The 14,371-nt window shown below is 42.2% G+C and overlaps 1 protein-coding gene across 1 annotated transcript; it reads left to right on the top strand.

Moving 5' to 3' along the window:
* Window positions 1-2,357: 2,357 nt before the first annotated feature.
* Window positions 2,358-6,275, top strand: eaf2 (ELL associated factor 2). Its single transcript, XM_034562496.1, has 6 exons — window positions 2,358-2,534; window positions 3,307-3,401; window positions 3,521-3,657; window positions 4,100-4,425; window positions 4,531-4,812; window positions 5,150-6,275. Exons 1-6 carry the CDS (start codon window positions 2,432-2,434, stop codon window positions 5,191-5,193), a joined length of 987 nt encoding a protein of 328 aa, XP_034418387.1. The 5' UTR covers window positions 2,358-2,431; the 3' UTR covers window positions 5,194-6,275.
* The last annotated feature ends 8,096 nt before the right edge of the window (window positions 6,276-14,371 follow it).

Below are 14,371 nucleotides of genomic sequence, written 5' to 3'. Positions count from 1 at the left end.
AAGTATTAAAAGTTGTAATATTACTTAATATTGAATTACACTTCTATATCTTCCATAAATATCTAAGTGGTGGACAAAATAGTAGAAACACCTTTTTGGTAGAACAAGATGCAAAAAACAAACAAACAATAACAATAACAATAAGCCTGTCATCAGACATCCGAGACCTGAACTTTGAACTTGAGACTATATGAAAGAATGAAGCAGCAGAATATCTTTTAATTAGGTTATAATGAGATTATATTAAAATTATAATGATATTATAATGATAGTATAATGAGATTATATTAAGATTATAATGATATTATAATGAGAATATTCTAATGAGATTATAATGAGATTATATTTAGATTATAATGATATTATAATGAGTCTCGGGTGAACCAGAGACGTTCTGTGTCTCTGGTGTTGAGTGAACTCGTGGACGGTTGCTAGGTGACCCTGACCCCCCCCCCCCTCCAGCCCAGAGACAGACGATACCTCCAGAAACAGAGTCCTGCTGGTCTCCTCTTCACACGAGAGGCTCTGAAACCGGATCCGGTCCTTCAGGATCGCAAAGATCCCAAAAAATGAATTCAAATCACGTTAAAAACGTGTAAAACAAGTCGCGGTGGTTTTTATTGAGGAGAGACTCGAAAACATGTAATTCTGTTTTACCTCCAGAACTCGTCTTCTTTCATTCTAGAGGAAATAAAACTTCATTTAATACTTTCTCTGTTTGCGTCCGTAGATTTCTCCTAAATTCACTAAGGTTACCAAAACAAAACGCCTCATTTGCATATTTAAACATAACACTTGTAACAAAAACTCCTCTTAATGTGAGTGATGAAGTGGTGAAGTTTCATGTGATATCTATGAGGTCATGTTTTGACCCTATAACACAATAACTCTTAATGTGAGTGATGAAGTGGTGAAGTTTCATGTGATATCTATGAGGTCATGTTCTGACCCTATAACACAATAACTCTTAATGTGAGTGATGAAGTGGTGAAGTTTCATGTGATATCTATGAGGTCATGTTCTGACCCTATAACACAATAACTCTTAATGTGAGTGATGAAGTGGTGAAGTTTCATGTGATATCTATGAGGTCATGTTTTTAATGTATCTTTAATCTCTTTAAAGGACGTTTTCTCTCAATGAGTTTGTCCTCAGACTGGAGGTCAAAGGTGACTTCAGGGTGTGTTATTACCGTGTTATTACCGTGTTATTACTGCTGCTTGTTGTCGATGTTCTCTGATATCTGCGCTCACGTCTCGGTGGCCGAGTGGAGATAAAGCTCCAGTTTAAGCTCCTGTTGAGTGTAACGTGTGAAGGCAGAGCGGCATATGGCATCAAACACACGGGCTCAACGGAAGGAGAGCAGATTACTGTCACTCGCGTTGTGTTTGAGCTCGATGGTGATTGGTTCACAGCTCAGGGATGCTGCTATAGTAGTGATAATAACAACAACAATAATAATAACAACCACAGCTATAATGACAGTAATAACAATAATAATAACAATAACAATAACAACAATAATAACATTATAATAATAATAGTAATAACGACAACAATCATAAGAATGATAAGAACAATAAAAATAATAATTATGAAAATAATAAAAATAATAATGGTAACTTAAACTGATAAAACTGTACAAAAGACAAAACAACTTAACAACTGAATTATAATAATAACACAAATGAAATTGAAAGTAGTAGTAAGACGATACATCATTAAAAAGACATAAAAACATAAAATGTTTTTTAATAAAAGGTTTACTATGGACGCTGATTTACATTTTTCATGTATTCTATTTCTAAAGGAATATGTTTACTGATGGAGAAGTAATAATATAACGTATATGCTGTGGAACCAACTATCAAAGTTAAGTGTGAGTAATTAAATATCAAATACAATGGAAAAAAACTAAACTGTAAAAAAAACCATGATAATAAAAAACATTTGAAGGCAAATAAAATGTAGAAAAAACAGAAATGTAAGTGAGTTTTAGGCTCATTAGGCCAAATGTTCAACATGGACTCTAATAATAATAATAATAACACAGATTAAACAAAGATTATCAAATATAATTTATAAAGCAATGTGAATTATTTGTTTCCGGGATGGATTATGAAAACATTCACCGCTAAATAATCCAAAGTAAAACATTGATTTTTTTAATGAATAAATATAAATATTAAGTCATTTCTGTTCTTAGCAGTTAAAAGAAACACTACATTATTTTATAAGAAAAACATGACGTTTCCCTCCTAGCTGCCTCGTCACCGCAGATTCCTTGATTGACAGACGTCGAACCAATCAAACAAGGGGAGGCAGCACTCGACCAATCATAACGAAGAGGAGGCGGGACTAGGGCTCTGCCGTACATGGTGGTTGAATAAAGACGAGCAGCAGAAAGTTTACGGCTCGTGAAACTCTCAGAATGAATGGAACCGCGTACTCCAACTTTGACAACCAAGAACACGTCTTGAAACTCGGAGAGACGTTCGAGAAACACCCTAAAAGCGGATTCCACACGGTGCGATGTGAGTAGCGGGGTTCGGGAGCCATGTCTGGCTCTTTGCCGGAGCTAACAGCCGCTAGCTAGCTGTAGCATGTAGCCTGCGTTACGTTACGTTAGCCAGGTTTACGGTAGCCGGCCTGCTTTACGCGAGTCAGCTTTACGTGAGCCAGCCTGCTTTACGTTAACCAGCCAGCTTTACGTTAATTCCAAACTAGAACAAACCGTTGATGAGCCAGCTGTAGAAATGTTAGGCCCCCTGGTGGCATCGGGAGGGAACCGCACCACTAACAACTATAATATATATTTTATTAATTTTGAGCAGATAATATATACAATGTACAGATACAATAATTTGTGTACTATTTGTAAATACAACAATGCTAATGTTGTTAATATTGTGTATATAATATGTATTTAAATGTTTGCTATATAAATAGAACAATGCAACTGTTAATATTAAGTATACAATATGTATTTAAATGTGTATAATATTTATAAATACAACAATGCTACAGTCGTTAATATTGAACATATAATATATATTTAAATGTGTACATTATTTATAAATACAACAATGCTACTGTTGTTAATATTGACTATATTATACGTATTTAAATGTGTATAATATATATAAATACTACAATGCTACTGTTGATAAGTATAGAATATGTTTTTATATGTGTATTTATATATAAAACAATGCTACAGCTATTAATAGTGAGTGTGTAATGTTCCAGTTGTTTGCGTGAGTGTTTATATTTAAATGTGTGTAATATTCCTTTGTTTCGGGACAGATGACTTCAAACCAGCCTCCATTGACACAACATGTGAGGGGGAGCTTGAAGTGGGCAAAGGAGAGCAAGTCACTATAACTCTACCCAACCTAGAGGTCAGTGTCTCTGTGTTCAGGGCTTCTTTTGAGGACGGGTTATTAACCGTTGGCATTATCTTTGGCCCCTGAGGAAAGTGTGTCTGTAATCCTGACTCGTGTGTTCTTTTGGTTTCTAGGGCTCAAGTGCTCCAGTAACGGTCTTCAAGGGCTCCAAGAGGCCGTACATGAAGGAATGCATCCTCATCGTGAACCACGACACCGGAGAGTACCGGCTGGAGAAGCTCAACAGCAACATCGCCGTGAAGAAGACCAGGTGGGCGCATATATATATATATATATATATATATATATATATATATATATATATATATATATATATATATGTATGTATGTATGTATGTATGTATGTGTGTGTGTGTATGTGTTGAAATCTTCCATCCATTATCAGCTCTTATCCGGGGTCGGGTCGCGGTGGCAGCAGGTTCAGCAGGCCGACCCAGGCTTCCCTCTCACCAGCAACACTTTCCAGCTCATTCTGGGGGATCGCAGAATGAGCTGGAAAATAGCACTCGTACCACCTGGATAGTCTAATATTTAATAACATGTGTAATAACATGTTCATAACTCGCCTTACAGGAGCGGAGGATTCAAGGCGGTTAAAAGGATTAAAAAGACATCAATGCATCATGGACTAGATGTGATATTGTTGCTCTCGTCTCCAGCGTTCTCTTTCTGAACTGTGTGTGCGTCCGCAGGGCCGAAGGCAGCAGTAAGATCCACTCTCGCCTGGAGCCACAGACCGGCCGCCTGGAGCCACAGACCGGCCGCCTGGAGCCACAGACCGGCCGCCTGGAGCCACAGACCGGCCGCCTGGAGCCACAGACCGGCCGCCTGGAGCAACAGACCGGCCGCCTGGAGCCACAGACCGGCCGCCTGGAGCCACAGACCGGCCGCCTGGGCCAGCCGCCGGTGAAGGTCTCCAGCTGCACCAGCAGCACCAGCAAGACCTCCACCGGCTCCAAGAGCCCGCCCCCCAAAGACAAGATGTCTCCGGCGTCTCCCATGGACGACATCGAGAGAGGTAACGTGGCGCTCACAAGGAGACTTTTAGTTACTATCTGAGGTCGTGGACTGGTTTCCCCACGAGCGAGGCGATCAATAATCAATACTAATCAATAATGTGCAGAGCTGATGGCGGAGGCCCGCGTCATGGACCAGCTGAGCAGCGGCGACAGCTCCTCCGACTCCAACAGCTCCTCGTCCTCCAGCAGCGGCGACAGCTCCAGCAGCGACTCTGAAGACGAACGGGCTTCTGCTGCGGCTCCGCCCCCGCTCCAGGCCCCGGCTCCGCCCCTGGCCCCGCCCCCCATCCCGGTTTCGGCCAACAGCATGTCTATCTTCCCCACCACCAGAGGCAGTACCAACAGCCGCCACCAGGAGAGCGGAGGAGGCCTCATGAACACTCTGAGTGAGTCCAACGGGGTTTCAACCCCATATGAGGAACAATTGATTAATGTTATCTTTTCTATTAAGCCTTTCTATCGCTCTGTTATTATTATTATTATTATTATTATTATATTTAGAGCTAAATGAGCCGGTAACACGATGCACCAACTTTAACTTAATTTCAGGTGATTTTAAAGCTGCATCGATTACAGAAAAGAGATTTAAATATAAAACAGTTTAAAACTTTTAGTTTGTTATTATTGTTTTCTAACGGAAGGGCTCGTCACACGCGCTGCGTTCGAAGACCTCGGGAAAGATGACAGCTTCTGTTAACGACGGTTTGCTTTGCTGTGTTTCAGAGAGCGACCTCCAGCTGAGCGAGTCCGGCAGCGAGAGCGACTGAACCGAGTTCTCCGTCTCAACAACCTGCACATTCAACGTCCCGCTTCCTGCTTTGCGATCTCTTGTTTTTCTGGGTTTGCCTCGACCAATCGGAGGCCAGCGTTCGTGAAGCGTATGTTTTATGTTTCTGTGTTTCAGCTTTACGTTGTGCCTTAAGAGAGACGAGCTGCATCAGTTTGTGGTTTACAGAACGTGAACCTTTTTGTTTAGTCTGACGAGAGGACAACAACAACAACAACAACAACAACCTGTTTGTTTAATGGAACCAGCTGACAGTTAGCAACATGTTTAAAATAGTCACTCTTTTTTTTCTTTCTTTTAGCTTCCAACCTGATAGATATCTGAAAGAAGAGGAAATGTTCTGCAGCTCCTTAAAGGGACAGTACGTGATTATAGGATGAGGTACTTCTACACAGTCGTTGTATTAGTACATTAGACTCCTGAACAAATGAATATCAGCTTAAATTAACGTTAGATTTATAATATCTTCACCTCTTTATCTTCCTGATGATCATCAGGAAGATAAAGAGGTGAAGATATTATAAATATAGTCACTTGTTTTGGCCTTATTGTAATTAAGACCCCAGCTACACTAGTGAGGAGCGCTGTCCCTTTAAGGGCACAGCTGTGAGGAGCGCTGTCCCTTTAAGGGCACAGCTGTGAGGAGCGCTGTCCCTTTAAGGGCACAGCTGGTGATCAGTGATATTGATCTTTGTGATATTTCAGTTCATGTCTCATGAAGCTCTGCGATTTGTAGCTTTAAACCTGCAATACTTGAATCAAATTATTTATATTTAGAAATATACTCAACCAACGGTGAATTGCTTAATATATTTGATATATAAAAATAATGTTATTTATATATATATATATATATATATATATATATATATATATATATATATATATATATATATATATTAATATTAATAGCCAAGCATCTCGATGTGAGTGAACTCAATGTGCCTTTTTGTCCGCTCGAACACGGATCCACTTCCTGTTTCCTGTGGAGCCGCCGCCGTGTTTTAGCCTGCAGGACGGCGGTTGACTGCTATTGGTCGAGAAATAAAGATTTTAAATAATGTTTTGGGGCTTTTGCATTCATTATTTTTGTGACACTGTTTGTCTCAATTTTTTTTCCGCATTATTCTGAGCACACAGAGAATATTTTATATTTGGAAATAATAATTATTATGGAGAATAATTCTGAATGTTTGAGATCAAAGTTGTACATTTATGTGAAAAAACCCTCAAATCCATTTTTTGAAATAACGTTTGTTAAAAGTTTGTTTGCTTTTTATTGTGATCTCAGAATTTTATCTTATAATTTCAGAGAAAATTCAACTTTTTCTCCTAAATTTCTGGTGTTTTTAACATAAATGAACAAAGAGAATATCCAAGTTTTTTCACAAGGAATATATTAATAAAATGAAGGATGAAGTGTTCCTTAATAAACTTTTTAAAAACAACTAATCACAGATGAGTATTTGGGTTCCAGAGCCGAACATCTGATTGCTATTCACTCATTTTCATAAACAACGTAAAACAAATAAGTATTTGTTTTTTATTTACTAGATACACATTTATTCTATTTCTCAACATTTTTACCCAAAATTAACTTTTTTTCTCAATCACCTATTTATTTAGTTGTCCATTTAATTTTGACACAAGCTCATATAGACAAAAAGTGTTCAACACAATATAGATTTGACTATTATAATTAATAGCTTTATAATTAATAAATAAATGCCATTAAAAGTGTCTTGTTGTGACCTTTGACCCCTGCTGCACCAACATGTCAGAGTTACAACTTTAAACTCTCGCTCCTGTTTTCATTTCCTGGAAAAGAGTTTTATTCTAGAGATGCGTATTGATCCGTAGTAACGTAATAGATTACGTAATCTACGGAGGTCTGGCTGTTCTTCTGTCGTGTGACTTCTCCAGAACGCACCGTGAGTCCTGTGTGACGGCCGGTAATCATTGACGTGGTCTCCGTCTGCTCTCTGAATATCCTGCTTCCTCCCGAGCTGATGAAGCACTACGAGGTGAGGCCGGACCCAGCCGGGACCGCGGTGAAGCCCATCACCAGGACCCTGCTTTGCCAAAGAGACCAGCAAAGCAGCGCAGGGCAGTTTAGTATTCACAGCCGGGTTCCTCAGAGAGCTTTGTTCTGAGAGGAACGCCCTGAGCTGGGCCTCAGAACCACCATGCAGACCAGCTGGAGAGAGCAGGAGGCTGAACGTGCACTTTGCTGGTTGTTTCATGTCGATATGAAAAGTTACAACAGCTCCTTTCACGAGTGAAACAAAAGTGCATAAGAAAGGAGGTGCAGTTGCTATTTTATTTAATAATTGAAGCAGATGTCTTTTGGTCATTTTACTTCCTTTGAATATGTGACTGAAGTTTTATTCCTCAACATTTGCAGCCCATCTAAATACTGTGCAGCCTTCTTTGATGAGTTTACTGTCTATAATCTGGATTGATTTTAATATCCATGTTGATAATCCCCAAGGTCTATAGGACTATGTGGTGTCCTTGATAACTATACTCTGACTCAGCATGGAACAGGTCCCACCCACAAGGGGCACACTCATCCTCACCAAAGGTCTGAACATTTCCAAGGTTGCTGTGACTAATGCCCTACACCAGTGTCCAAACCTCCCTACACCAGTAACTGAACCCACCCTACACCAATGTCCGAAACCCCCCCCCCCCACTCCAGTGTCCGAACCCACCCTACACCAGTATCCGAACCTCCTCTCCACCAGTGTCCGAACCTCCTCTCCACCAGTGTCCGAACCTACCCTACACCAGTTTCCGAACCTCCTTTCCACCAGTGTCCGAACCTCCTTTCCACCAGTGTCCGAACCCCCCCTACACCAGTGTCCGAACCTTCCCTACACCAGTATCCAAACCTCCTCTCCACCAGTGTCCGAACCTACCCTACACCAGTTTCCGAACCTCCTTTCCACCAGTGTCCGAACCTCCCCTACACCAGTGTCCGAACCTTCCCTACACCAGTATCCAAACCTCCTCTCCACCAGTGTCCGAACGCCCCATACACCAGTATCCGAACCTCCTCCACCAGTGTCCGAACCCTCCCTACACCAGTATCCAAACCTCCTCTCCACCAGTGTCCGAACCCCCCATACACCAGTATCCGAACCTCCTCTCCACCAGTGTCCGAACCTACCCTACACCAGTATCCAAACCCCCCATACACCAGTATCCGAACCTCCTCCACCAGTGTCCGAACCCTCCCTACACCAGTATCCGAACCTCCTCTCCACCAGTGTCCGAACCCCCCCCCCCCCACTCCAGTGTCCGAACCTTCCCTACACCAGTGTCCGAACCTCCTCTCCACCAGTGTCCGAACCTCCTCTCCACCAGTTACTGAACCTTCCCTACACCAGTGTCCGAACTTCCCCTACACCAGTGTCCGAACCTACCCTACACCAGTTTCCGAACCTCCTTTCCACCAGTGTCCGAACTTGCCCTACACCAGTGTCCGAACCTACCCTACACCAGTATCCAAACCTCCTCTCCACCAGTGTCCGAACCCCCCATACACCAGTATCCGAACCTCCTCTCCACCAGTTTCCGAACCTCCTCTCCACCAGTGTCCGAACCTCCTCTCCACCAGTGTCCGAACCTCCTCTCCACCAGTTTCCGAACCTTCCCTACACCAGTGTCCGAACCTTCCCTACACCAGTGTCCGAACCTTCCCTACACCAGTGTCCGAACCTACCCTACACCAGTATCCAAACCTCCTCTCCACCAGTGTCCGAACCTACCCTACACCAGTATCCAAACCTCCTCTCCACCAGTGTCCGAACCCCCCATACACCAGTATCCGAACCTCCTCTCCACCAGTTTCCGAACCTACCCTACACCAGTATCCGAACCTCCTCTCCACCAGTTTCCGAACCTACCCTACACCAGTGTCCAAACCCCCCCCCCCCCCCCCACTCCAGTGTCCGAACCTTCCCTACACCAGTGTCCGAACCTCCTCTCCACCAGTGTCCGAACCTCCTTTCCACCAGTGTCCGAACCCCCCCTACACCTGTTTCCGAACCTCCTCTCCACCAGTGTCCGAACCTCCTTTCCACCAGTGTCCGAACCCCCCCTACACCAGTGTCCGAACCTTCCCTACACCAGTATCCAAACCTCCTCTCCACCAGTGTCCGAACCTACCCTACACCAGTTTCCGAACCTCCTTTCCACCAGTGTCCGAACCTCCCCTACACCAGTGTCCGAACCTTCCCTACACCAGTATCCAAACCTCCTCTCCACCAGTGTCCGAACGCCCCATACACCAGTATCCGAACCTCCTCCACCAGTGTCCGAACCCTCCCTACACCAGTATCCAAACCTCCTCTCCACCAGTGTCCGAACCCCCCATACACCAGTATCCGAACCTCCTCTCCACCAGTGTCCGAACCTACCCTACACCAGTATCCAAACCCCCCATACACCAGTATCCGAACCTCCTCCACCAGTGTCCGAACCCTCCCTACACCAGTATCCGAACCTCCTCTCCACCAGTGTCCGAACCCCCCCCCCCCCCACTCCAGTGTCCGAACCTTCCCTACACCAGTGTCCGAACCTCCTCTCCACCAGTGTCCGAACCTCCTCTCCACCAGTTACTGAACCTTCCCTACACCAGTGTCCGAACTTCCCCTACACCAGTGTCCGAACCTACCCTACACCAGTTTCCGAACCTCCTTTCCACCAGTGTCCGAACTTGCCCTACACCAGTGTCCGAACCTACCCTACACCAGTATCCAAACCTCCTCTCCACCAGTGTCCGAACCCCCCATACACCAGTATCCGAACCTCCTCTCCACCAGTTTCCGAACCTCCTCTCCACCAGTGTCCGAACCTCCTCTCCACCAGTGTCCGAACCTCCTCTCCACCAGTTTCCGAACCTTCCCTACACCAGTGTCCGAACCTTCCCTACACCAGTGTCCGAACCTTCCCTACACCAGTGTCCGAACCTACCCTACACCAGTATCCAAACCTCCTCTCCACCAGTGTCCGAACCTACCCTACACCAGTATCCAAACCTCCTCTCCACCAGTGTCCGAACCCCCCATACACCAGTATCCGAACCTCCTCTCCACCAGTTTCCGAACCTACCCTACACCAGTATCCGAACCTCCTCTCCACCAGTTTCCGAACCTACCCTACACCAGTGTCCAAACCCCCCCCCCCCCCCCCCCCCCACTCCAGTGTCCGAACCTTCCCTACACCAGTGTCCGAACCTCCTCTCCACCAGTGTCCGAACCTCCTTTCCACCAGTGTCCGAACCCCCCCTACACCTGTTTCCGAACCTCCTCTCCACCAGTGTCCGAACCTCCTTTCCACCAGTGTCCGAACCCCCCTACACCTGTTTCCGAACCTCCTTTCCACCAATGTCCGAACCCCCCCCTACACCAGTTTCCGAACTTCCTCTCCACCAGTGTCCGAACCTCCTTTCCACCAGTGTCCGAACCCCCCTACACCTGTTTCCGAACCTCCTCTCCACCTATGTCCGAACCCCCCCTACACCTGTTTCCGAACCTCCTCTCCACTAGTGTCCGAACCTACCCTACACCAGTGTCCGAACCTACCCTACACCATCTGGAAGGAGGAGGCCAGTCAGCAACTGCGTAGGTCTTGGTGGAGTCCATATTACCAGCATTGATGCCAAAGCCAGGAACGATACCTCCGAGGTGTGGAACTCGTACTTTTCCGCCTTTACGAAGAGGCGGTTCTCAAAAAACCTTTGGAGGACTTGCCGTACGTTAATCATTATCTTCTAAATAAATAAACTTTAAGTAATAAAAAAGACAGTTTGGAATTACATTAATTCATACTTTTTGTTGTAATTAAAATCTAATCAATTATATTACGTGTCACTTTGTTGCCATAAAGAAGTCGACCTCCGGGAGGAGGTAGTCTTTATTGATCCAAGTTATCCTCTTTATTGATCCTGTTTTTTTATCCTGTTTATTGATCTTGTAGTCATTGATCCTGTAGTTATTATCTTTATCCATCCTGTTTTTTATCCTGTAGTTATTGTCTTTATTGATCCTGTAGTTATCATCTTTACTGATCTTGTAGTTATCAGTTTACTCTGTTTATGTTGCAGTTATTCTTTTTATCAAAAATCTGTTTGAATGTGTGTTTCAGGTAAACATCAGTACACTGTAAAAAAGGATTTGAACAATAAGTCATGATAATGTATTTTTGTCATTTACTTCAACTTATCATGATAAGTTATACAATTACAACTCAATTGTATAAGTTGTCGGTAGTTCAACTCTAACTTTAAGCCAGTTCAATAAATTGTACATTTCAAGAAGTCAATTGAACTTAATACTGTGAGTTATAATGATGGTTATGTCCAACAGTCAAAAACAAGTGCCATTAACTGCCGATCCTCAAACGGCCACTTGAGAATTTAAAAGCGATTCAATTTCCATTAGACCCCCATGTTAAATAGTCAAATTCTACCCAGAAATACAAATGCATACAGCCTACTACAAAAAACAGTTTCATTCTCTTTAGCTAATTTGCCTCTTCAGGAACTGTTCAGGGGTGACTTTGTGTACAACTAATCCATTTACATTGAATTGAGGCTTATCCTGCATAACTTTAATAGGCCTATTAAAGTTATGCATAATCGACCGTACCAGGTCGCAAACTGCGAGCTGCCTGTCAGCTCAGCTGCATCACTAACCAATGGAAAACCAGACGGCGAACTAACCTAAACCACGCGGCGGATCAATACGTTTTTGACAGCCGGATCACAAACGTGACCTCGACACTACCACGCAGTACGTAGGTTCAGCGAACCAAGTGGCGGATGAATATCGTTAGCTAGCGAGACGATGTACGTGAGTCGACCCTGGACATGCGGCGCGACAGCTCGGAAAGAGAAAGCCCCAGTGAGGTGAGTGACTCCATCAGCAATATCATTCAACCCAATAAGTCAATGTAAAGAAAGTACCTGCTGTCATGTTAATATATTGTCTGTAAATGTATGACGCGTAAGCTTTGTTTAATGCGGGTGGTTCAGTATGGAAAATAGTCCAGTGTTAGCTAACATTAGTTTTTAATAGTCACATTTGAGCCGCGTAAACCCCGATAACCGGTTTAATTGGACCCGGAAACGACAGAAAGGTTGATTAACAATAGTTTCAATCAATTATAATATTTCAGAGGACATTTAGAAAAATGTAATTTAAAGCTAACGTAATGTTTTTAGCCAGCTTCTCAATGTAACTTAGCTTAGCAACAGGACTGTCTCCAGGACAGTTCGCTACGGTCAGTTTATGGACTATTTGTGGTGTGGCTAAAATATCAGTAGCTAATATAAGTACATTTAAAACCTAATTACATTAAATTAATATTTTAATCTTTTTGGATTTGTGCTGGCAGGCTAATGCTTTTGTCAAAACATGCCTCGAAAACGGGACCTCGTTAGCTAGCCAGTTAGCTAGCTTAAGTTAAGGTTTGCACTAACCTACTTATTTGACGATAATTAGCTCGCTAGTAGCTTTGGCAAGCTAGCTGAGTTCGCGCCACTTTCGCGTGCTCATGAAGTGACGTCATGAATTCCAGTCTTGAAGCTCCGCCTCCTTCAACAATGCTGACGCTAAAATATTAGATTTGAATTATTTAAAAAGCATTAGTAGATATTCTAGGCCTAAAATATAGTGCAGCAATATAAGATACTAATAAAATATATAACATGTTACTAAAATGAAGTTAATAAGAATAAATTCAAATGCTAAATATACAATGTAACAATGTCTGGACGGGTGGTTTAAAGTGTAACATTGGTTGTGTACATTGTAAAGTGATGAATAAAACGTGAATGCTTTTATCATTTTAAAACCTGTTATTCATCAAAATGATACTGTTAGGAAAATAGATTTGTAATCCAAATGACAAATTCACTTGGCTTATGATTTTGTTATTTAAAAAAACTCACCATAGGTTATGGAAACTACGTTTTGTTCCTAAGATCATAATTGTTTGTCCTATTACTGTGCAGTTTACTCTCTTAATCAAGTTTGCAGTTCATATGACTAATGGTTTTGCTATATTATGTTATTGATTGTGTTTCTGTGTTTCAGGTGCAGATGGTTTGGTCATTGAAGTTTGGTTGCTGTTGATGAAGTGGAGTTGTAAGTTCATACAATGAAAAAACAATTGAGTCATTACAAAGACAATCATGGACGTGGAAGACGGGGTTTCAGCTGTATAGACCCAAACTGTCTAACATTTTTCCAATCTCATGTGGAATTTACGCAGCATCTAAAGGAGCACAAGAAAGCAACCAATCCAGTTGCTAAAATTCGCTGTGAACTTTGTACATTTTCAGCACCAAGCAACATCAAACAATACTTTCTTCATTTAAAGAGACATTTGGGAAAGAGAGAGACTGTGAATTGCCCATTTGTGGGATGCTCTTTTAAATCTAGGGTATTCTCAACTCAAACAAAGTTCTCAGCTACAACTTATAAAAAAAAAGGACTCATTAGCTAGATCCTGTCAGTTGTTTCTGTTGTATTTAATGTTCTTTGTGAATAATTCTGTTTAACCACATTGTGGAAGTTGTTTTAATGTAAAATAAATTTGTTTTGATGCAAAAAAATAAATATGATTTTTGCCACAAGATTCTGTGTTTCTTATAACTATAAATTGTCATTTGAAACAATGCATAGTTTTACGTAATATTAACTAGGAAAGTTATGTCAAAACGTCCTTCTAACTTAAATAAGAGAGTTGAAATCATTAGTTGGATAACTGAACAGAATGCATGATAATGAGTTAAATATCTTTTTAACTTGCATTGTTAAGTTGACACTACTTATTTGGACAAGTAAACAATGCATGATGATAAGTTATATATCTTTTGAACTTGCATTGTTAAGTTGAATAAACATGTACTATACAGTCATGTGAACTTACATAGAGCAATCCAAAGCTAAAGTCAGCTAAAAATCATAAGTTGTAGCAAATTGTAAATCCAATTTGACTCTACTTGAAAGTTTAAGGCAGCAATTGTACTTATGTTTTTAAGTTGAACCACATTGATTTTTATTACAGTGTAGAGTTTATGACTCAGCAGCCAATCAAAGTCCACCTTGTCCCAGAGATTGTATTCATAAAGGCTCTGCTGCGAG

The sequence above is a fragment of the Cyclopterus lumpus genome, chromosome 21, assembly GCF_009769545.1.
Source record: "Cyclopterus lumpus isolate fCycLum1 chromosome 21, fCycLum1.pri, whole genome shotgun sequence".
NCBI lineage: Eukaryota > Metazoa > Chordata > Actinopteri > Perciformes > Cyclopteridae > Cyclopterus > Cyclopterus lumpus.
The sequence above is the reverse complement of the archived record's forward strand: the minus strand, read 5'-3'. Positions and strand labels throughout refer to the sequence as shown.